Source organism: Lactuca serriola, chromosome 5 (assembly GCF_051521515.1).
Source record: "Lactuca serriola cultivar US96UC23 chromosome 5, Lser_US96UC23_V15, whole genome shotgun sequence".
Lineage (NCBI taxonomy): Eukaryota > Viridiplantae > Streptophyta > Magnoliopsida > Asterales > Asteraceae > Lactuca > Lactuca serriola.
The window spans coordinates 220,622,947-220,646,366 of NC_136412.1; the positions used below are offsets into that span (position 1 = coordinate 220,622,947).

General features: G+C 36.9%; 2 protein-coding genes across 2 annotated transcripts; both read right to left on the reverse strand.

Moving 5' to 3' along the window:
- Positions 1–245: 245 nt before the first annotated feature.
- LOC145050190 (receptor-like protein EIX2) lies at positions 246–7,659 on the reverse strand. The gene is made up of 5 exons (XM_078998479.1): positions 6,947–7,659; positions 6,227–6,844; positions 5,932–6,164; positions 2,510–2,604; positions 246–1,202 (listed from the first exon to the last, which is right to left on the reverse strand). Exons 1-5 carry the CDS (start codon positions 7,417–7,419, stop codon positions 246–248), a joined length of 2,376 nt encoding a protein of 791 aa, XP_078854605.1. The 5' UTR covers positions 7,420–7,659.
- Positions 7,660–22,336: 14,677 nt separating this feature from the next.
- On the reverse strand, positions 22,337–22,774 carry LOC145050192 (uncharacterized). The gene has a single exon (XM_078998480.1). The coding sequence runs from the start codon at positions 22,772–22,774 to the stop codon at positions 22,337–22,339; it is 438 nt and encodes a 145-aa protein (XP_078854606.1).
- Positions 22,775–23,420: the final 646 nt, after the last annotated feature.

The following is a 23,420-nucleotide window of genomic DNA, read 5'->3' on the forward strand; positions in this document are numbered from 1 at the left end:
GGCAAACTTACATAAAAACTAAAAAGCATTTAACATTTTCACAAAAAAAAAAAAAAAAAAAAAAAAAAAAAAAAAAAAAAAAAAAAAAACCTTAGGCAAATTTGACACCAAATTAAAAGCATTTAACATTTCCACAAAATAAAAACAAAAAAACTTACGTGCTTCATAAGCTAGGTCCCATCGGTCCATGAACTTTCAGACGAAATCTGAATGTTTGATCAAGCATTGTAATTTGCTTTTAAGTTTCACAGTTTCTTGCCGATGTAATATTCCACAAAATTGAAGAAAACGAGTCTCCATCTATTCTTAAGCACCAGAATTCCAACAATTCCCATAAACCCGGTTGTGAAACCGCATGTTGCACCATAAATCCATATCTTCTCATCACCATCATCGTCTTCATCTTCTTCAGCATTTCTTCCAGTTTCTGGGACTTCATCATGGTTGCAATTGATTGGCAACGGACTACTACAAAGCTCATTATTGGCAGCATATATGGATGGATCAGTGAGCGTCTGGAGCTGACTTCCTGTTGGAATTTTTCCTGATAAATTATTGTGTGACAAATTCAGATGGCTAAGAAATGTCAATGCCGACAGACTTTGGGGTATTATCCCTGATAGATGGTTTATAGAAAGATCAAGAGACTCTAACGAATTCATATCACCAATTCTATCTGGAATACGACCTGTGAGGTGATTCTTAGACAAGTTAAGACCAAGCAATCCTGAAAGAAGTACCAACTCCTTTGGTATTTCCCCCACCAGTTTATTGCTATAATGGTCTAAGTTGACAACATATCTCAAGTTCTCTGTATACTCGAGCAAGACTCCTTTCATTACCAGGCTCAAACTCTGCTCAAATTTGATTGTAAAAAGATTGTAGTTTTCTGAGCTCATTAAACGGGTTTTCCCTCCGGTCATTGCACTGAAGTTTTGGAAACAGCGAGGGATGGTTCCTGTTAATTTGTTCTCTCCAAGATCCATGATTTGGAGTTTAGAGCATTCACACAACTCTACAGGAACTGGACCTGTGAAGCTGTTTTTATGTAGCCTAAGGATGTTCAGAAACGTAATATTTTCACCAATCCATTTTGGTATGTTTCCAAAGAATCGGTTTTCACCCAAATTCAACAAAGCTAACCTTGTGCAATTTGCTAGAGTTTTAGGAAGTTCGCCATGGAAACTATTGTGGTCAAGAGTCTTTTTAGATAATAATTAGTTTTGTGGTTATCTTGTATGGTGTATATCCGATACTTAGTTTTGAAGGTAGATAATTATCCTGTATTGTATACCCTATATATGTACTTGTTGGTTATGTGAATAATAAGAAGAAAAACCCTTCATACGTATTCTGAGTCTATATGGTATCAGAGCATACCGTTTGAAACCCACATCAAAAACAAATCGAAGCACGAATAACCTCGAATCGCAATGACTGATAAGGATACCACCGCTCCTCAAGAACCTCGTCTCATCGTCCAAGATGCTCCTTTTCCGACGGGGATCATTCTGGACGAAACCAATTATCAGTTGTGGTCCCAACTGATGGAGATGAGGATTGGCGCTCGAAACAAACTTGGGTTCTTGACGGGAACCTCCAAGAAACCTGAATCCGGCGCGAAACAGATCGAAACCTGGCTAATGGATAATAATCGAGTCAAGAGTTGGCTCATCGATTCCATGAGTCCAACCTTGATCTCGACGTTTATCCGGTTGAAGACGGCAAAAGAAATCTGGGACGCCGTGGCGAAAACCTTCTACAATGGAACGGATGAAACGCAGTTGTTCGAGTTAAATCGGAGATCGTTCAGCACGAAGCAAAATGGACGGCCACTCGCAGCATACTATAACGAACTGGTTGGAATTTTTCAGGAGATTGATACCCGACTAATGGGTCATGAAGATGAAGTTGATAAGATCGTATCCTTGAAAAAAATCTTGGGACGACTCCGAGTGCACATCTTCCTCGCGGGATTGGACGCTGAATTCAATCAAGCGAGGGGAGAGATCTTGCGTAAGGACCCTCCAATGGACCTAGAAGCTTGCTATGCTTTCGTTCGCAAAGATCAGCAACAACGATCTACAATGGAGGACGTGAAACGCGAGACCGACAGTGTCGTGAACTTGGCTACTCGGAGTCGCACCGTGAAGGAGAAAAAAAAGGAGAAGAGTTCCAACAATAAGAAGAATAATTTTGTGTGTACCCACTGTGGTGAAGAGGGACACTCAAAACAAAGGTGCTATGAACTAGTTGGGTACCCCGAATGGTGGGACTTCTCAAAGAGGCCACGAAGGAAGGTGGGACAGACATCCATGGCTACAACAAAAGGTGATGATGGGACTCCGGTTGCGGCACATACCGAGTCATTTAGTGATCACGGTAAGCCTACTATATCCCGATTTTTTAGTCATGAATGGGTCATTGATTCCGGCGCTACGGATCACATGACAAACGATCCTTCTATATTGGAAATTAAAACCCAACCAACACAAAGTTTAATTAAAACGGCAAACGGAGGATCGGCTGACGTAATTTCCGAAGGTTCAGCAAAAATTTCGGAATCAATGAATCTTGAATCAATCCTTGCTGTCCCATCCTTATCTTCAAGTTTGTTATTTGTTAGCCAAGTTATTGACCAACTCAATTGTTATGTCTCGTTTTGGCCAAATAAATGTTTCTTTCAGGATATCGCGACGGATCAGATTCTTGGCTATGGTACTAGGAGGGGCAGGTTGTACTATCTCGAAGAAGAAAGATTAGCGGAGGCGTATAACGTAGAAGGAAGAAACGAGTTAGCGTGGTTATGGCACCGTAGATTAGGACATTTGTCGTTTGGGTATTTAAAAAGATTAAAACCTGAATTATTTTTGAATAATAAAACATTTGATTCTAGTTGTGATATTTGTGAATTGGCTAAGCATCATAGAGTCTCATATCTTCCCAGTGAAAACAAAACAACAATTCCATTCATGAAGATCCACTCGGATGTTTGGGGTCCGGCTAAAATTGCAACCCCAAGTGGGTATCGTTATTTTGTAACTTTTATCGATGAATTCTCACGTATGATTTGGGTGTCGTTATTGAAAAACAAGAGTGAAGTACCGCATGTGTTCAAGGAACTATATCAGATAATTAAATCTCAATTTAAATGTGAGATCAAAGTGCTCCAATCCGATAATGGAGGTGAGTATGTTAATCAGGAAATGGAGGCATTTTGTAAGGCAAACTCCATTCGACATCAAACATCATGCGCCAATACTCCTCAACAAAATGGGCTCGCGGAAAGACGGAATAAACAAATACTCGAGATTGTAAGAGCATCTCTTTTCGACATGAAGGTACCCCGTCAATATTGGGGAGAAGCTGTGCGGAGTGCGGCATACCTAATGAATCGGACTCCTTCAAGAGTCCTCAATTTCAAAACACCTTTACAAGTAGTACACGAAAAACTGGAATTAATCATCGGACCCAATCTCGAACCAAGAGTATTCGGGTGTTCGGCCTATGTGCATAGTAATGATGGAAAATTGGAACCACGGGCCAAAAAATGCATGTTCATTGGATATGCTGATTACAAGAAGGGGTACAGATGTGTTGATCCGAAAAGTGGGAAGGTTTATGTTACTCGTGATGTTAGCTTCCATGAAAAAATTCCATATTTTACACCTGAATATTTCCCTCAGGGGGAGAAATCTAATGAGGGAAATATACAGCCCAATGAGTTGGGTCCATCCGGAAATGCGATTTATGAAGATGGACTAAGCGAGAATGGGCCGAACGACATAGGTAATGGCGGATCCGATTCAGGGGGAGATGGGCAAAACGGTAGTGAAGCCCAAACAGATAGTACACCAACAGATAGTACAACGAGCCCGATACCAAGCGAGTCTGATCCAAGCGAGCCTGTTAACGAGCCTCATCCAAGCGAGTCTGATCCAAACACGTCGCAAGGTATGTTTTTTAATGAGAACACTAACGTGTATGGTGAAGTTGTGGGTGAACAGGAACATGAGACACCTGTGTCTAGGTATCCAGTTAGACGTAATAGAGGGGTACCATGTAAACAATATCAACCGGATCTAACATCGAAGTCTCGATATCCGATCAATAACTTTGTCTCGACGGCCAAGCTAGCCGACACTCAACGTTGCATGGTGGAAGAGTTATCATCCGTGGTGATTCCGAAAAACATACAAGACGCAATGAAACACCCTGAATGGAGAAAAGCGGTGTCTGAAGAGGTTGACGCTCTCAAAAGAAATCAAACGTGGGAAGAGGTGTTACTCCCAACTGGAAAGAAAACCGTAGGGTGTAGATGGGTGTTCACTGTGAAGCTCGATTCAAATGGAAAGGTGGCTCGGTACAAAGCAAGGTTAGTTGCAAAGGGTTACACGCAAAAGTTCGGTATTGATTATGAAGATACCTTTGCACCAGTGGCTAAAATTAATACTATTAGAGTCCTTGTGTCAATTGCGGCAAATCAAGACTGGCCACTTAAGCAGTTCGACGTGAAAAATGCTTTCCTCAATGGTTATCTAGAAGAGGAAGTGTTTATGGATCCTCCTCCTGGAATGAATTATGGCGGCAAGGTGTGTAAATTGAACAAAGCACTATATGGGCTGAAGCAATCCCCTAGGGCGTGGTTCGGAAGATTTTCAAAGTTCATGAGAAAGATCGGGTATAAACAATCAGACGCAGATCACACTTTGTTTGTGAAGAGTTACGGTGATAAGGTCACAGCCCTAATCGTGTATGTGGATGATATGGTTGTTACGGGTAACGATCCAGACGAGATTAACACACTACAAGGTTTGTTGAGTCGCGAGTTTGAATTGAAGGATCTCGGGGACTTACGGTATTTCTTGGGAATTGAAGTTGCTAGATCTAAGCATGGGATAGTAATGTGTCAACGAAAGTATGTTTTAGACCTTCTTGCAGAAACGGGAATGTTGGAGTGTCAACCGATTGATACTCCTATAGAAGTGAATCATAAGCTTACAGAATCGACAGGTCAAGTTCCAACCAATAGAGAGAGGTATCAAAAATTGGTCGGAAAATTAATCTATCTTGCACATACACGACCGGATATTGCATATGCGGTTAGCATTGTAAGCCGTTTTATGCATGCTCCTAGTGAGAGTCACATGAAGGCTGTTTTCCGGATTCTACGTTATTTGAAGTCGTCGCCGGGTAAGGGTTTGTTCTTTGGCAGAAATGGAAGCGTAGAAGTTAAAGGGTATACGGATTCTGATTGGGCAGGAGACAAGTCTGACGGTAAGTCCACGTCAGGTTATTTTGTATTTGTTGGTGGTAATCTTGTAACGTGGCGTAGTAAGAAACAGAAGTTTGTGTCGCGCTCGAGTGCGGAGGCAGAGTTTCGAGGTATGGTTCACGGTGTATACGAGTTACTTTGGGTCAAACGGGTGTTAAAGGATCTGGGCATAAATGTGAAGGGTACTATGGAGTTATTTTGTGATAATCAAGCGGCTGTGAAGATAGCGAGTAATCCGGTTCAACACGATCGGACTAAACATGTTGAATTGGACCGGCATTTCATTAAAGATCATCTTGAGAAAAAGACGATTAGTTTACCGTATGTGAATTCAAATGAGCAGTTAGCTGACATGTTAACCAAGGCTGTGTGTGTGCGAATATTCAACGACTCTTTGGACAAGCTTCGAATGATCGATATACATTCATCAGCTTGAGGGGGAGTGTGGTCAAGAGTCTTTTTAGATAATAATTAGTTTTGTGGTTATCTTGTATGGTGTATATCCGATACTTAGTTTTGAAGGTAGATAATTATCCTGTATTGTATACCCTATATATGTACTTGTTGGTTATGTGAATAATAAGAAGAAAAACCCTTCATACGTATTCTGAGTCTATAACTATTGTTGTTTAGAGCTAACCATCATAGCGATGAACCAAGATTGCCGAGAGAGCTTGGAATGACACCCGAGAGCCGGTTGGAACTTACTATCAGAACCTTCAGGTTTTGGAGATTTCCAAAGCAATCTGGAAGAGTCCCAGAAAGCATATTTCTAGAAAGATTGACAACCATTATATATGAAGTCACATTACACATCGAATCTGGAATCGATCCGTTGAAGTGGTTGTTCTTAAGATGCAATATATCTAACACTCTGGAATAATTTGGTCTGTGGTTGGATACAAGGTTTGTCATGGACCGTTAAGAAAGTTATTGGAGAGATCCAGGTACTGGAGAGGGAGATCGCCAACCCAATCTGGAAGAGGTCCAGAAATGCTAGGGTTGGAAAGGTCTAGATATTCAAGACTTGTTTGTGCTCGAATCCATTCTGGAAATTCTGATTCAATTTTGCAAGATCCAAGTCGAAGGCTTGATATTTGGAAAGGAGGCTTCCAATTGGGCGAAATCTTGAAGCTCAACCTGTAGTTTGAGAGTGCATCCAAGGTTGTTAGCATTGATGTGTTTGTGAAATGTTTTTCGGTGATAATACCCTGAAACCAATTGAATGCGAGAGACAAGATTTCTAGATTTGAAAGTTGTCCCAGGGAGAATGGGATCCTCCCATTTAACAAGTTTGAATGTAAATCCAGTTTTTGTAACAACAGCAGATTTCTGATAGACATCGGAATTGAACCTTTTAACTCGTTCCATCCAAGATTCAACTCTCTCAAGGCCGCAAGTCTTCCCAGTGATGTGGGGATTTCACCAACTAATTTGTTGCCATATATAGATTCAGTGCCTCCAGAGCAACTTGCGGACATTCGGATACATTGGTTGAAGGCCCCGTGAACCTCCCTCCCATAGAATTGTACGAAAGATACAACCGCTTCAACTGACAGAACCTGGTATCTTGAACATTGTTCATGAACGGGATCGAAGAATTCAGTTGGTTGAATGAGAGATCAAGAACTTGTAAAGAGCTCAAGTTTCGTAAAAACAGAGGGAACTCGCCTTGGAACAAATTGTCTTGAAAATAAAGTGTTTGAATGGTGGAATGTCGTAATATTCAATTCAAGATGCATGCGATGGAAATGAGAATTAGAAAGACGGCAACCTGACAAGCTCAACTCTTGTAAAGAAGAAATCATAGACAACAACACTTTCTGTAAATTTGGAGGTTTATCAATCCACACATGATTCAGATCAAGAGATTTGAGTGACAAAAGACTCGAGAACCATGTGAAATCATCAACAACTAGGAACCCGTAACTGATATCAAGCACAACCAAATTGGATAGATTTCCAATAGATTGAGGAATGATGCCTGAAAAGCCTGCCGAAGAAAGATTCAGATACCTGAGTTGTGTCAGCGATCCGATGAAGTCAGGAATAGGTCTGGCGCCAAAATAATTCCCACTCAAATCCATATAACTCAACTGACTCAACTCGGCCAAAGACGAATTCAACACGTTCGCCTCTAACATCTCCACAGAAAAAATGGTTCTGCGGTCAAGCCTTGTAACATATCCTGTTGCATTATTGCAGTCAACGCCTTGCCAGTTGCAACAGTTGTTTCCATTCCAAGATGATAGTCGACCAGAACGGTCCGACAGGCTGTGTTTGAATCAAAGAAGAGCTGCCCTCTCGTGTTGGAAGCAACCAGAAGTGAGGTTTGTGGTTGCAAAAGTGAAGAGGAGAAAGAACCCACCCATCCATAGCTTACTCATGATTACTGTTTCTTCACGAAGACACTATTGATGAGGTTAAGATTTATAGATATATGCCATTCCCATGCACAGAAGACGTAATATTCAAATTATGCTTTTTCCAAAAGCATACACTAAAACCATATCTTAAAAAAAAGTGTACTTTACACATCATGGATCCATCACATCTTACCACTTAAACAAACATCTTTTCTAAAATATCTTTAGACTCACAAAAACAGAAGCGGTCCAGCAGATGCGAACATATTCAAGCATGTTGTAATTTGAGTATCCGGTCAAGTTTAAAGAACCGCTGTATATATTATGCTTATTGCTTAAGTAACCAGGTTCCCGGCATAACCACATGCACTTTTTACTTGTATGGATATGTGACCCGGCCTCAGAGCCGGTTCAAAGATATAGTGGACCCAAGGCGAAAAGGAAAAAAATGGGCCCTTAAAATAAAAAATAGACAAACCGTTAAAAATTTTACTATATCTAAATATTATTAAAAGAGAAACTTTAATTTTGCATTTGACAAATCAGAACCATCGATTGCATTTCAATCTTATATTCTAAACCCTTAGATTGTTTGCTGACATCATCCTTACACCCAAACACCCGTCGCCTAATGTTGACTTCCGTCCTTCTTCATTTACTCTCTCTATCTCCGATCGTAACCTAAAGAAGCAAAGAAATCATTCCCTTCTACTTCAATCGATACCAAATAAATACTAAGAATTGGTTTTGAAAATATGATTGGTTTGATTTCGTAGTTACATGAACTGAATGTCCATTATTGCTCATCCTTTGAGTGATGATTATCAGACAATCGATTACGAATCGGCCAAGATGACACCTCTTCTAATCTCCACCGCCTTCGTACACCTCTTCTAATCCCACTGGTGCTTCCCTCTCCACCGCCTACAACAAGACGATAGAATACCCCACACTATTTAATCGCCAAGTATATTTTAGGGCTTTCTCTTTCTGATTTTGTAGAACCGGTTTTTTTCACTTTCATCTTTCGTTTTAAACCGCTGACTTAAAATTGACCGGCAATTGTGAAGAGAGTTCTGGGATGACTAGAGATCAATGGTGGATCAAATGCGTTCCCCTATAACGATGATGGACTTCAGCTTCTGGAGAATTTTGCATTTGCAATTGAGTTTTGTTTGTGGAAATACTTGGTGAGGCCAACGACAACCATGTTAAAGATCATCACTAGCCCAATAAAACAAATATTATTTAGAAGACTTTAGCTTGTTCTAGAATGCTCTAGAAGATTCTAGAACATTATGGAAGACTATGGAAGACTCTGGAATATACCGGAAGAGTCTAGAATACTCTAGAACGACATGGAAGACCCTGGAAGGATATGGATCATTCTAGAAGACACTGGAGCAACCTAGACCTCTCCAGAACATGGTAGAACGTTCTAGAAACATATGGAAGCATGTAGAGTATGTTAGATAGTTCTAGAGTTATCTAGTATGTAGTAAATGTATGCTAGTATCTAGAACCTTCCTAAGAGGCATATAAATAGGTATGGAGCTCATTTGCTCCAAACCATCCAAGAAAGCCTCAAAGAAAGCAAAGTGTGTAGTAGTCTCACAAAGTGTAAGTTCTCCTTAAGTGTCTTAATAAAAGTCTTGTTGTTTCCCATATAAAAGAGTCGTGTTCAACAATCTGGTATCAGAGCAAGGTTTCTTGATAGTGAGAACGAGTGATTCTCGTTGTATCGTGAGTAGTTTGTGACTCTGCAAGTTTAGTATCGAAACTAGCTTGTTTGGTATTACCGAGGTACTGCCAACACGATGGGTGATCTCCAAGTCGTCGGAGGAATCAAGAAACTCAACAACAACAACTACAAAACGTGGGAAACATGTATGAAGTCCTACTTACAAGGACAAGATCTATGGGAGGTCGTTGGTGGAAGCGAAACTACGCCACCAGAGGAAGACGTTAATGGTGCTTTACGTAAATGGAAAATCAAAGCAGGCAAAGCAATGTTTGCCTTGAAGACCACAATCGAAGAAGAGATGTTGGAGCATATTCGGGATGAGAACACCCCGAAAGAAGCTTGGGATACGTTTGTGACGCTTTTCTCAAAGAAGAATGATACGAGACTACAACTTTTGGAGAACGAGCTATTATCAATCTCACAACGTGACATGACGATTGCTCAATATTTCCACAAGGTCAAGTCGATATGTCGGGAGATTACTGAACTAGATCCGCAATCCGTCATTGCAGAAGCTCGAATGAAGAGGATCATTATCCATGGACTGAGGCCGGAATATAGAAGCTTTGTTACTGCTGTACAAGGATGGCCCGCTCAACCATCACTTGTAGAGTTTGAGAATTTGCTGGCTAGCCAAGAAGCTATGGCTAAGCAAATGGGAGGCATCACGCTGAAGAGTGAAGAAGAAGCACTCTACACAAGTAAAAGTCGGAGGAATTTTAAGCCACCTCCTAAAGAAGGATACAAAAATGCTGACAAAGGGAAGAGTCAACCAGGAACCTCACAACCATGGAGATCTCAAAAGACCGACAATAAGAGTTCTCGGGGGAGGAGGTTCGAAGGCAACTGCAACAACTGTGGAAAGTGGGGCCACATGTCCAAGGATTGTTGGTCAAAGAAAAAGTCTGTGGAAAGCAATGTAGTAACTTCCAAAAAGGAAATAGAGGATGAATGGGATGCTGAGGCATTATGTGCCATAGAAGAAAATGAGTTGGCACTCATGACAATGATGGGAGAGCGTATCAACTATGAAAATGACTGGATCATTGATTCAGGATGCTCCAATCACATGACTGGCGATCAGAACAAACTACAAGACGTGAAGGAGTACAAAGGGAGTCGCATGGTACTTACAGCCAACAATGCACGACTTCCAATTGCTCAGATTGGAAAAACGATGATCATGCCTGGTAATAAATCTGACATGGTGTCACTACATAATGTGTATCACGTGCCAGGTATGAAGAAGAACTTGTTGTCAGTATCGCAACTAACATCGTCAGGCAACTACGTCTTGTTTGGCCCACAAGATGTGAAGGTCTATCGAGATCTTAAAATATCAGAAACGCCAACAATGGAAGGACGAAGAGTGGAGTCCGTTTATGTGCTCTCCGCAGAGTCTGCCTATGTAGATAAGACTCGTAAGAATGAGACAGCAGATATATGGCATGCACGGCTGGGACATGTTGGTTATCACAAGTTGAAGGTAATAATGGAGAAATCCATGCTCAATGGCTTACCTCAACTTGAAGTTAAAACAGATGTTGTTTGTGCTGGATGTCAGTATGGTAAAGCTCATCAATTACCATACAAGGAGTCAAATTTTAGAGCAAAGAAGCCACTAGAGTTAATTCACTCAGATGTGTTCGGTCCAGTCAAGCAGACATCGGTTAGCGGGATGCGGTACATGGTGACGTTCATTGATGATTATTCGAGATATGTGTGGGTTTTCTTCATGAAAGAAAAATCTGAAACATTCTCAAAGTTTCTAGAATTCAAGACAACGGTCGAAGGAGAAGTGAGAAAGAAGATTCGGTGTCTACGCTCAGACAATGGAGGAGAATACACCTTAGAAGAATTCAATCGCTATCTAAAAGAATGTGGTATACGTCATCAATTCACATGTGCCAACACACCTCAACAAAATGGTGTAGCTGAGAGAAAGAATCGACATCTTGCAGAAATTTGTCGAAGCATGCTACACGCGAAGAATGTCCCAGGAAGATTTTGGGCTGAAGCAATGCAAACTGCTGCCCATGTGATCAATAAACTTCCCCAACCAAGGTTAGGTTTCATCTCACCATTTGAGACACTAAGGAACATGAAACCTACTGTTAGCTACTTCCGAGTATTTGGCTGCGTTTGCTACGTATTTGTGCCTAGTCATTTACGTAGCAAGTTTGACAAGAAAGCAGTCAGGTGTATATTTGTTGGATACGACAATCAAAGAAAAGGGTGGAGATGTTGTGATCCAACAAGTGGAAGATGCTACACTTCAAGAGATGTAGTGTTCGATGAAGCATCTTCATGGTGGTCCTCAGAAAAGAAAGTACTACCAGACTCGGAAAATATTGAAGAAGTTTTAAAACAAAAGATGGGGGAGCAAACTGCACATATTTGGTCAAGTGTTGATACACCTGAAGATCCAAGCGACACTGATGTCATTGAGCAAGAAGTAACTCAAACAAGTGATGCTGGTGAAAGGGAGCCGCCGCCTCCACAACTTCGAAGGACAGAAAGAATCCGAAAGCCTAATCCCAAGTATGCTAATGCGGCCATTTTAGAAGACGGTGTTAAAGAGCCGGAGACATATGAAGAAGCAGTTAAGAATAAAGCATGGCAGAAGGCAATGGAAGAAGAAGTTACAGCCTTAAAGCAGAATCAAACGTGGGAACTGGTACCAAGACCAAGAGATATAAAACCGATTTCCTGCAAGTGGGTTTATAAATTAAAACGATGCACAGATGGATCAATTGAAAGATACAAAGCTCGTTTGGTGGCTCGAGGGTTCTCACAACAATATGGACTGGACTATGATGAAACATTTAGTCCAGTGGCGAAGATAACTACTGTACGGGTGCTGCTAGCTCTTGCGGCTAGTAAAGACTGGAAATTATGGCAGATGGATGTGAAGAATGCTTTCTTGCATGGAGAATTAGATCGGGAGATCTACATGAACCAACCAAAGGGATTTGAGGATGCAGTCAATCCCACTCATGTGTGCAAGCTGAGAAAAGCTCTTTACGGATTGAAGCAGGCACCAAGAGCCTGGTATGGTAAGATTGCTGAATTTCTTACCCGAAGTGGTTATTCAGTTGCACATGCAGACTCAAGCCTGTTCGTCAAAGAAAAAGAAGGGAAGTTGGCAATTGTGTTGGTTTATGTGGATGACTTGATCATCACCGGGGATGACGAAAGAGAAATCCATCAAACAAGAGAAAATATATCGGTGCGATTCCAAATGAAAGAGCTGGGGGAGCTTAAACACTTCTTGGGGTTAGAAGTTGATCGTACAAAGGAAGGGTTGTTCCTCTGCCAACAAAAGTATACAAGAGATATACTTCAAAAGTTTGGCATGTTGGAGTGTAAGCCAATATCAACACCAATAGAGCAAAATTCCAAGATATGTGCTCATGAAGGAAAAGAGTTGGATGATGGAACGATGTATCGACAACTAGTAGGTAGTCTTATCTACCTAACTTTATCTCGGCCTGACATTGCTTATGCAGTTGGAGTTATGAGTCGATACATGCAAAGTCCGAAGAAACCTCATTTGGATGCTGCCCGACGGATCTTGAGATATGTCAAAGGTACAATTAACTATGGTCTCTTGTATAAAAGAGGAGAAGACTGCAAGTTGGTTGGATATTGTGATGCTGACTATGCAGGAGACCATGATACCCGAAGATCAACCACTGGGTATGTGTTCAAGCTTGGGTCGGGACCAATATCATGGTGTAGTAAAAGACAACCAACAGTATCATTGTCAACCACGGAAGCGGAGTACAAAGCAGCGGCCGTAGCAGCTCAAGAAAGTACATGGTTGGTACTCCTAATGGAGGACTTACATCAAAAAGTTGACTATGCAGTACCACTTCATTGTGACAACCAATCTGCAATTCGGCTGGCAGAAAATCCAGTATTTCATGCTAGAACAAAGCATGTGGAAGTGCATTATCACTTTATCAGAGAAAAAGTCTTGATGGAAGAAATTGAGATGCGGCAGATCAAGACCGATGACCAAATAGCAGACTTGTTCACCAAAGGGCTGAGTACTGGAAAATGTGAAGGTTTTCGCTGTCAGCTTAACATGGTACGAAGAATGAGGGCTAGTGTTGAGGGGGAGTGTTAAAGATCATCACTAGCCCAATAAAACAAATATTATTTAGAAGACTTTAGCTTGTTCTAGAATGCTCTAGAAGATTCTAGAACATTATGGAAGACTATGGAAGACTCTGGAATATACCGGAAGAGTCTAGAATACTCTAGAACGACATGGAAGACCCTGGAAGGATATGGATCATTCTAGAAGACACTGGAGCAACCTAGACCTCTCCAGAACATGGTAGAACGTTCTAGAAACATATGGAAGCATGTAGAGTATGTTAGATAGTTCTAGAGTTATCTAGTATGTAGTAAATGTATGCTAGTATCTAGAACCTTCCTAAGAGGCCTATAAATAGGTATGGAGCTCATTTGCTCCAAACCATCCAAGAAAGCCTCAAAGAAAGCAAAGTGTGTAGTAGTCTCACAAAGTGTAAGTTCTCCTTAAGTGTCTTAATAAAAGTCTTGTTGTTTCCCATATAAAAGAGTCGTGTTCAACAAACCATCACTAAGGTACTTGAAGCTTCCAGTTTTTGTGTTTCATTATCTGAGCCCTAATTTTTCCTTTCCTTTTTTTTTTATTTGGAATCGCATATGACCAATTTCCAGTGATTGATATTTGCTAGCATCGGTGTTGTGTTGGGCGTGTGCGAAAGGTTCAATTTTCCAGTTTCATTACTATTACTTTGTTTAGTTGTTTTCGCTCAAAAGAAGTCCCAAGGGTCTCAATTTTCATTCAAAACCCATCCTCTACTGAGGTAACTTAAGTTTTTATTTAAAATTTTATATGATTCTTGCCTATTTACATATTTCTTTTTCAGTTGTAATGATTGCTTATTCCCGACTTTTTTCGTGGCTTTGTTACTGTTGTTATTGTTAGGTGGCCTTGATCTACTGTATTGGATTCTTCAACATGGAACCACAATTAAAGTACACTCCTAAAATCCTCATCTCCGACTCAATTTCTTCTGTACTATTAATCTCTTCTCCTAGGTAACACAAGTAATCCATCACATTCTAATTCAACTTTCTTTTTTTTCTTTTTTCTGAAATATTCTAATTGAAATTTAATGCTTCAGTACATCGGTTCAAAGGATGTTTGGATGCGAATTTTAGAAGTGATGATGTGATATTCAAGATGGAATGATCATTTTTGATGACTTGCGTTTCTGACAAATTATGAATTCTGTAATTGGTTCTTTTGTTTTTCTGTGCAATTATATGAAATTATTTGATTTGATTTATTATTCGATGAAATTTATCTCATTATGTTTGTCAAATCGTTCATTATATATGGTTCTCTTATACTTATTATCTATCATGCCAACAACTACATTTGAAGGATTACTTCAGACACTGGATTTCTTAATCTATGTTGTAGCTTGAATCAATTTAGGACAAGTTGTTTAAGTGAATTTTTTTTTTTTTTTTTTTTTTTTTTTTTTGTTTCAGAGCTGAAAAACAGATAGAGAAGTACTTTAATGACAAAGATGAAAAGCCTCTGCCTACTGTTTTTAAATCAATAATTTGAAGGAATATGGCAAGAAGGCATGCAGACACATATGGTGTTAATGATAAAGAATTCGAATAAGATTTTGAAGAAATGCATGAAACAGCTCAGAAAATTGATAATATGTATGGCGCCAAAGACATTGTAACTAAACAAATGACAAAAATGAGTTCTTTTACAGGGATGATAGAAAGTGGGAAGGCAAATAAGGTACTGATAATGGTTGTTTTTGGTATGGTTATGTATATTTTGTATATTTTTGCCTTGAATTTCAGATGATTGTTACTAGAATTTCAGCCCTTTTTAATGATTGTAACTTCAATTTCAGAATTTTATAAATTGTAGTTTATTGTACTTTTTCATGATGAATGTAAATTGAATTTTAGATGTTTGATTTTTCAGATTTCTTACCAAAGTTGTGGATTTCTAAATAGATAGATCTCTTCATGTATTTGAATTTCTTTGCTCCACAGATGGGTTTTTTTTTCAGGTTTATTCCCCTCTAATAGAAATCTTTAAGTTCACTGATGGATTTTAGTTTTCTTGAAATGAAGAACAACATAGTTGGGATGATCTGGTGCAATAAGAAGAGCCAAGAGTATAATTGTCTTTTTTGGGATTTGTGAGTTGTAGCGGGTATATTTAAAACTGTATGGAGCATTGTGAATTTTTTTATTATATCATGATTCTATTTAGTTTATTATTTTTCTATTTAATGTTTACTTAATATAGTACAGTAAAGTAACACTCTTTCGAAAAAAATATACTAAACTAAGATAAAAACTTAAATCTAACTATTATATTAAGATATTAGTTTACTGTGATTTAAGATGTTATATAAGTTAAAAATAATTTAAACGAATATTTGTGGAAAGTACAACTTTTATATATATATATATATATATATATATATATATATATATATATATATATATATATATATATATATATATATATATAGGTTCAGGTTCATTTAAGACCATTTTAATTTTGTGAGACCGTGAGACCAAATCTAAAAATAATTTTAAAATGCAAAATAAATGGAAAAAACCAAAAATTCTTTTTTTAAATATTATTTTCGGAACTTGAATTAACTAAAAAAATAAAAATAAAATAAAATAAAAATTAAAAAAAAATTCCATTTTTTTTAAATACGTGAAATATTAGAATATTACACTGACAAATCTAAAAAAATAATTTTAAGATGCAAAATAAATGGAAAAATCTAAAAATTCTTTTTTTAAATACTATTTTCGGAACTTGAATTAACTAAAAAAAATTAAAAAAAAATAAAAAAAATCCTTTTTTTTTTTTGAAAAATACGTGAAATATTCTAAATAGAATATTACACTGTACATATTCTAAAAATAATTTTAAAATGCAAAATAAATGGAAAAATCAAAAAATTCTTTTTTTAAATATTATTTTCGGAACTTGAATTAACTAAAAAAAATTAAAAAAAAATAAAAAAAATAAAAAAAAATAAAAAAATACGTCTCACGGTCTCACAAAATTAGGCCGTCTCACATGAACCTAACCCTATATATATATATATATATATATATATATATATATATATATATATATATATATATATATATATATATATATATATATATATATATATAACTGTGAGCCTCTCTCAATCTTTGATCAAAACTGGACGAATTTGCCCCTGATGTTATGGTTGCCTGAAATCATACTTCTGCCCACCCGCTTCCATTTGAAGGTTTTAGGTGCGTGTTCTCTTACGCAAATTCTCTAATTTCTAAATATATTTTGTAATTCTCAACATTTGACATTTATGCCCTCGTGTTATTTAGGCAACTCATACAACCGAGGGGAGAAAATTGACACCACAAAGTTTGTTGCTGACCCTGGCCTAGCCAAGAAAGCAGCTAGCATTGGGACCGGAACAGCATCAGAGAGAGAAGTGATTCTGATTCCGAATCCGACTCCGATTTCTGCATTCTGGTGTAAAAAAACTAGGAGAGTTGTTGCATTAGAGGAGAATGTTGTCAGTCATGTTCCAGGGGAAGAGGAGAGTTCTTTTGAGTGGCATAGAAGGAGAAGTGGCAACTATTTTAACAAATATGATGAGCTTGAGTGCACCTCCATCTTTGTTGAGCCTCTTCGTTAGATGAAAACAGGTTTGACTGACTTTGACCCCTACTATTTGTGCATTATAGCATCCTATTTACATTTTTAAGAATTGTGAAATATGATCCAGTGGAAGAAAGTGCATTGGAAGGAAATTTGTGGTGCAGCCACTATGAAGGGAGGTTAGGTTACTTAAACCGGTTGGGAACTCAGTGTAGTTGTGGGAGTTGGATCACTCTAGCCTTTCAGCTCCATAGAAGCTGAGTTGATATTAGCACTCTTTAAAAAAAACTTTTATTGAAGTTTGATATTTGGTCCTTTTTGAGAGGTTCTATGTGGAACAAGTCCCTAGAGTTGACCATCATTTGTTTGTGGCTGCTTACGTGCCAACATTGCTGAATTCGTGACATTCTATAGGGTGAGATTTTCGTAAGAGGCCAGTGGTGGGTTGTAGCTTACTAAGGGGTTAAAAAGTGCCGCTTTGAAATGGACCCACACCCACGTAGCACCAAACTTGGCCCTCTTCATCATGTCAACAATTGGGTTTTATTTCATTTACTAGGCCCAATATAATTTTTTTTATTAATCCATATTTTTTTACTCCAAAAAATTTCAAACATTCATTTTTTACACGTTCTTTTATCAAATTTAAATTTGTATTTTTCTTATATCCATAAAAAAAAATTATTTTCATACCTTACGCGTTTCCTTTATCAAATTTAAACTTTTCAAAATTGGATTCAATCGTAACCTACTAATTTAATAGTCATTAATTTAATCCATAATTTCACCCAATTTAAATTTCTATTTTCCATATATAAATGTTTTTAATGATCCTGATTTTTCCCTCCAAAAATATTTCAAACATTTGTTTTTAAATAATGTTGTCTCATTATAATTATTATTTTCCTCATATAAAATAATCAAATTACCTATATATATATATATATATATATATATATATATATATATATATATATATATATATATATATATATATATATATATATATAGGAGAGGGTTCAATTGAGAAAAAAAGGTTGAGAATGGGGGAATCATTCTCAGCCAATAATTTATTTTTGTCGCAAAAGGTCCAACGTATCGGCGGAAATGGGAAACGAATGCACATGTGTTTTCCAACATAACATATTTCCTTAAACTATGTTAATCATTACCTTAATATATACAAAAACATAGTTTTTTTTTCGTTTTTTTTTATTTTTATAAGCTATTTTTATCAAAAAATGATTTTAAACATACCAAAATTCATGAGTTTTTATTCTCTACTAATAGACATCCATATTGATATAGTTTTAAGATAAAATAAAAAAATTTATTTTTTTTATATTTTCAACTATCGTTATTCATAAATGAATAACAATGCATCAGGTTTTATTAAAGTACATTCATTATTCACTTATGAATAAAAAGTATGATTTTTTTTTACAATTTAAGTATCATTCATATATGAATATAGCATATATATTCATATTTTAATATTGGACGATGAATTAACTTGTGAATATTAACATTGTATATTCACTTGTGAATATTAGATGGTATATTCACTTATGAGTATTAAATGATATTTCATATGTGAATATTACAAAGTATTACATGGTATATCACATGTGAATATTACAGAGTATAATCACTTGTGAATATTAGATGATATATTTACTTATGAATATTACACAGTATATTCACATATGAATATTATAAGGTATATTCACTTATGAATATTGAAGGTATTTTGACAAATATATATAATTGTTATATGTTATTCACATATGAATGACATACAGACTTGCATATTTGTTTTGTGTTTTTAATAATCATATACTGATTCAGGTGAGAAAACATATTCATATGTGAATATAACGTGGTAATTTAGTTTATGCATTTCATCAAACAGTTGGAGTGCAAACAAGTTAACTATTGTAAAAATGTTAAAAACATCAAGTTATCAATTCCAAATCATCATATACTTCCGATTTCGACTTCAGATGCGACATCCTATCTCTGATAGATTTCTCAATTTGATTTTGATTTCCGAAAATCCGATTGGGAACCTGTGAGTACCGATTCTAAGTCCCTCAATGTCGATTGTGATTGCGAGTCCAGAACTCCGATTCTAATTTCATGAATAGCGAAGAAATTCCGGTTTAGTTGAAGAAATCTGGATGATTATTGAAGGTTGGAGGAAACATTTTGATGATGAACGAACAATTATCGAATTCTCTATAGTTACGTATTTGAGATTGAAGGTTATTATGATATTTACAAGTTTGCCACCGTATCTTTTATGCTTAGAATAAATGAGTGGCTGAGAATGATTCCCCCATTCTCAACCTTTTTTATTTTCTCAATTGAACCCACCTATATATATATATATATATATATATATATATATATATATATATATATATATATATATATATATATATATATATATCGATTTTATAAGCAACATTGATACTAAAACAAAGTGATTAAGTTTTTTTGTATAACATAACAACCTACTTTGTTTTATCTTTATATACTAGCAATAAAATTTATAAATTTACGCAACGAATATACATATTTCGAATTTTGTCATAGTATTATACCTTACAAAATACAATTTCTTCCAAAATAATATTCGTCAGCAATTTCATCCATATTTTCAACCAATCTAAATTTGTATTTTTCCTTTATATAATTTTTTAAATGATCTTGATTTCTTCCCTACAAAAATATTTGAAGCATTTATTTTTTAGATAATGTTGTCACATTATAATTATTACTTTTCTCATATAAAATAATAAAACTTATCAGTATGCTTATATATTTATATTTAACTTTTATAAGCAACACTAACACTAAAACAAAGTAATAGATTCAAGTGAGGATTCAGCTTCTTCAAGAAAAAAAAACAAAAGTTTTGGCCATAATATTTTACACATCAGTCTTTCGTCAAATTACAGTAAGTAATTATCTATGATTTTGTAGGTACGTATATGTGATTAGGCTTGTTGTTCAATTAATAAAAAAAGTGTTGTCTAAAAGAGGACCTTCAACGATTATAGTGATTTATCGATTTTAATGTATCTTCTAGACATTTCAATAATACCAATAACCATATTTTTTTAATAATTATTATGCAACTTCTATAGACATTTGTATGTTTTTTTATGTGTTCCCCGCGTTTAACGCAGGTTATAATCTAGTTAATATTAAAAAACAAAAATACGACCACAAAATTACAAAAAACAACTAATTTAAAGAAAAATCTTTTTCCTATCATTTTTAGATAAGTTGATTTTTTTCTCTCTCTATATATAGCATATATTCTAGGAATTTTGGCCCCCTTAAAGACATGGGCTCTGAGCGACCGCTCGGGTTGCCCTCCTGGACCCGTCCTCCAGCATAAAACAACCTAGTTCTTTTAGTATTACAAGATGACACATTACACATTCTAGGAAGCTATATGACCCGTTTTTTAACAATTAGGTTTTCTCAGTTTTTTTTTGCTAATATGAATGTGGCTTAAGGACTGAGTTCGAATTTACAAATATCATTCCATACCCAAAATGTACAAAGTAGCCAAACCAACAGCTGGATTTGCAAATCCACACCATGGTCTGTAGTCTTGTAATTTGGCACTTGTAATATCCATTGCGCTGCCGGCACTTTTTATGCTATTCGTAGTTGTGTCGGTTTTATCACGAGACTTTGGCGCTTCCTAACTTCTTCGTTCTAAGTCAAATTAAGGTGTTCTAGATATGTATGGGATCCTAATTACGAATACTATAACTAGGTAGAGATTATTTTCCCTAAGTGGTTTTTTTTATTTTTTACGTGTGTTTTTAATCTTATTTATTTTATTATATAATATATCTTTATATCATATAAAACACATAAGCACAAAATATATCAATAATCTTGTCTTATTCATTCACAAGATGAATCGACCACAAAGGTTACATGTTTGATTACTAAGCCTAGTTGGAAACGCGGGTGTTACAATTCTCTTCCTCTTAGGATGATTCAGCCCTGGAATCATGCGCCAACAAACAGATCTGGATAGAGACTCTTCATGTCACTTTCTGTTTCCCTAGTGAGATTTGACCCTGTTGCGTCTGTCCATCGCACTAGCACTATGACAATCATCTTACGACGTAACTTCTTTGTCTTATGGTCGATGATTTCTATAGGCTCTTCAACCAGCTGCCTATCTTCGTCGATCCTTAACTCTGAAAATGGAAGCATATCCACTTCTTTTCTCGAGTACTTACTCAAATAACAAACATGAAAGGTATTTTGGATACTTCCCGTCCGGTGGGCAATTTAAGCTTGTAAGATCTCTTCCCTATCGTTTGAAGTACCTTGAATGGTCCTATGAAACAAGGACTCAATGTCGCATGTTTTCTGAATCTAATAAGTCCCTCCCACAGCAAGACTTTAAGTAACACTTGATCATCCACATCATATGTTATCCGTTGTCGTTTCTTATCTACGTAGCTTTTTTAATGACTTTGGGTAGCTAACATCCTTTTCCTAATGGCTTTAAGCTTCTTGGCGGTTTGATGTACTATATCCAAACCCGCAAAATGCTTCTTTCTCGCTTCTAGACAGCACGACGTCATTCAACACTTCCTTCCATATAGTGCTTTGTAGGGAGGCATTTTGATGCTTGAGTGATAACTGTTGTTGTATGCAAATTCCACTAAGGATAGATGGTCATCCCAAATACCCGGAAACTCTAAGGCGCATGCCCGCAACATGTCCTCCAAGGTTTGGATAGTTCTCTCACTTTGTCCGTCTGTTTGCAGATGATAGGCAATACTCAAACACAGTTTTGTGCTTATCTCCTCCTGCAGAATTTTACAAAATGCAGAGGTGAATCTACTATCCCTATCTGACACGATAGATAAGCGCACCCCGTTCATCCTTATGATTTCCCTTACATAGGTCTCTGCCAACTTCTACATAGAACAATTCTATCGTGCGGCTATGAAATGTGCACTCTTGATAAGTCAGTCTACTACAACCCATATCATGTCGTGACCTCTCTTTGTCTTCGGAAACTTTGTTATGAAATCCATGGTAACATCATCCAATTTCCCCATTGGTGCTGGTAAGTGTTCCAGACTCCCATATGGCTTCTTATGTTGTGCCTTGACTCTTGCACAAGTTACACATTCCACTACATAAGTTTCTATGTCGACCTTCATTGTTGACCACCAATAATAGGGCTACAAGTCTAAGTACATTTTGGTGTTGTCTGGGTGTATACAATACATTGTCTTATGAGATTCTTCCATGAGAATATCTCGTATCCCACAAATCTTTGGCACCCAAATTTGATTCTTGAACGTCTTCAACCCTTGTTTATCTTCTTCAAACATGAATGTGTTGTCTAGACGTTCCTCCTTCAGATCACTCTCAGCTAGAGCCGTTGTTTGAGCTTCTTTTATCTTCTCTATAATCGTTGAGATTACTTCAATCTTCAACGATCTAGCTCTCTTTCCTTCATAAATAACCTCGCTACTCAGTGCATTGGCTATGATATTTGCTTTACCCAGGTAATAAAGTATCTCACAATCGTCATCCTTTAGTAGCTCCATCCATCGCCTTTGTCTCATATTCAACTCCTTCCGAGCAAAGAAATATTGGAGACTCTTATGTTCCATATAGAGATTGAATTTGGTTTAGTAAAGATAATGCCTCCATATCATTAGGGAAAAAACCACTACTGTAAGATCTAGATCATGAGTCGAATAATTCTACTCGTGGGGATTTAGTTTTCTTGAGGCATAAGCTACCACTTTGTCCCTTTGGGTAAGGATACATCCCAATCCAATCTTATAAGTGTCACTGAAAACTACGAAATCTTTAGTTCCTTCTAGTAGGATGAGGATTGGTGCCTCACACAATTTCTTCTTCAATTCACAAGCTCTTTCTTACTTCTCACTCGAAGTATAGACAACTCCCTTTTTGGTCAGTGTTGTCAATGGAGTCACAATAGAAGAGAAATTTTGGATGAATCTTTGATATTAGTCTGCCAATCCTAGAAAACTATGAATTTCGATTGGGCCTTTTGGTATCTCCCACTTCAAAACATCCTATATTTTTGTTGGGTCACCCATAAGGTCTTCCTCATGAACTACATGACCCAAGAACTGAATCTCCTGTATCCAAAGTCGCACTTAGAGAACATTGCATAATATTATCCCTCTTGAGGACTTCCGATACTTTGTGGAGATGTTTTCCATGATCTTGATTGTTTTTGGAGTAAATCAAGATGTCATTTATGAACACTATTACTGATTTATTGAG

Bases quoted from the DNA above. Each gene is read 5' to 3' on its own strand.
- LOC145050190 (XM_078998479.1), bottom strand. From the start codon at position 7,419: ATGTTAGAGGCGAACGTGTTGAATTCGTCTTTGGCCGAGTTGAGTCAG. The intron at 6,165-6,226 runs GTACCTGGATCT...ATCCAACCACAG, and splicing joins GTTGGCGATCTCCCTCTCCA to ACCAAATTATTCCAGAGTGT. The intron at 1,203-2,509 runs GTTTTAATTAAA...TTATCTAAAAAG, and splicing joins CAGCCGATCCTCCGTTTGCC to ACTCTTGACCACAATAGTTT.
- LOC145050192 (XM_078998480.1), bottom strand. From the start codon at position 22,774: ATGGAACATAAGAGTCTCCAATATTTCTTTGCTCGGAAGGAGTTGAAT.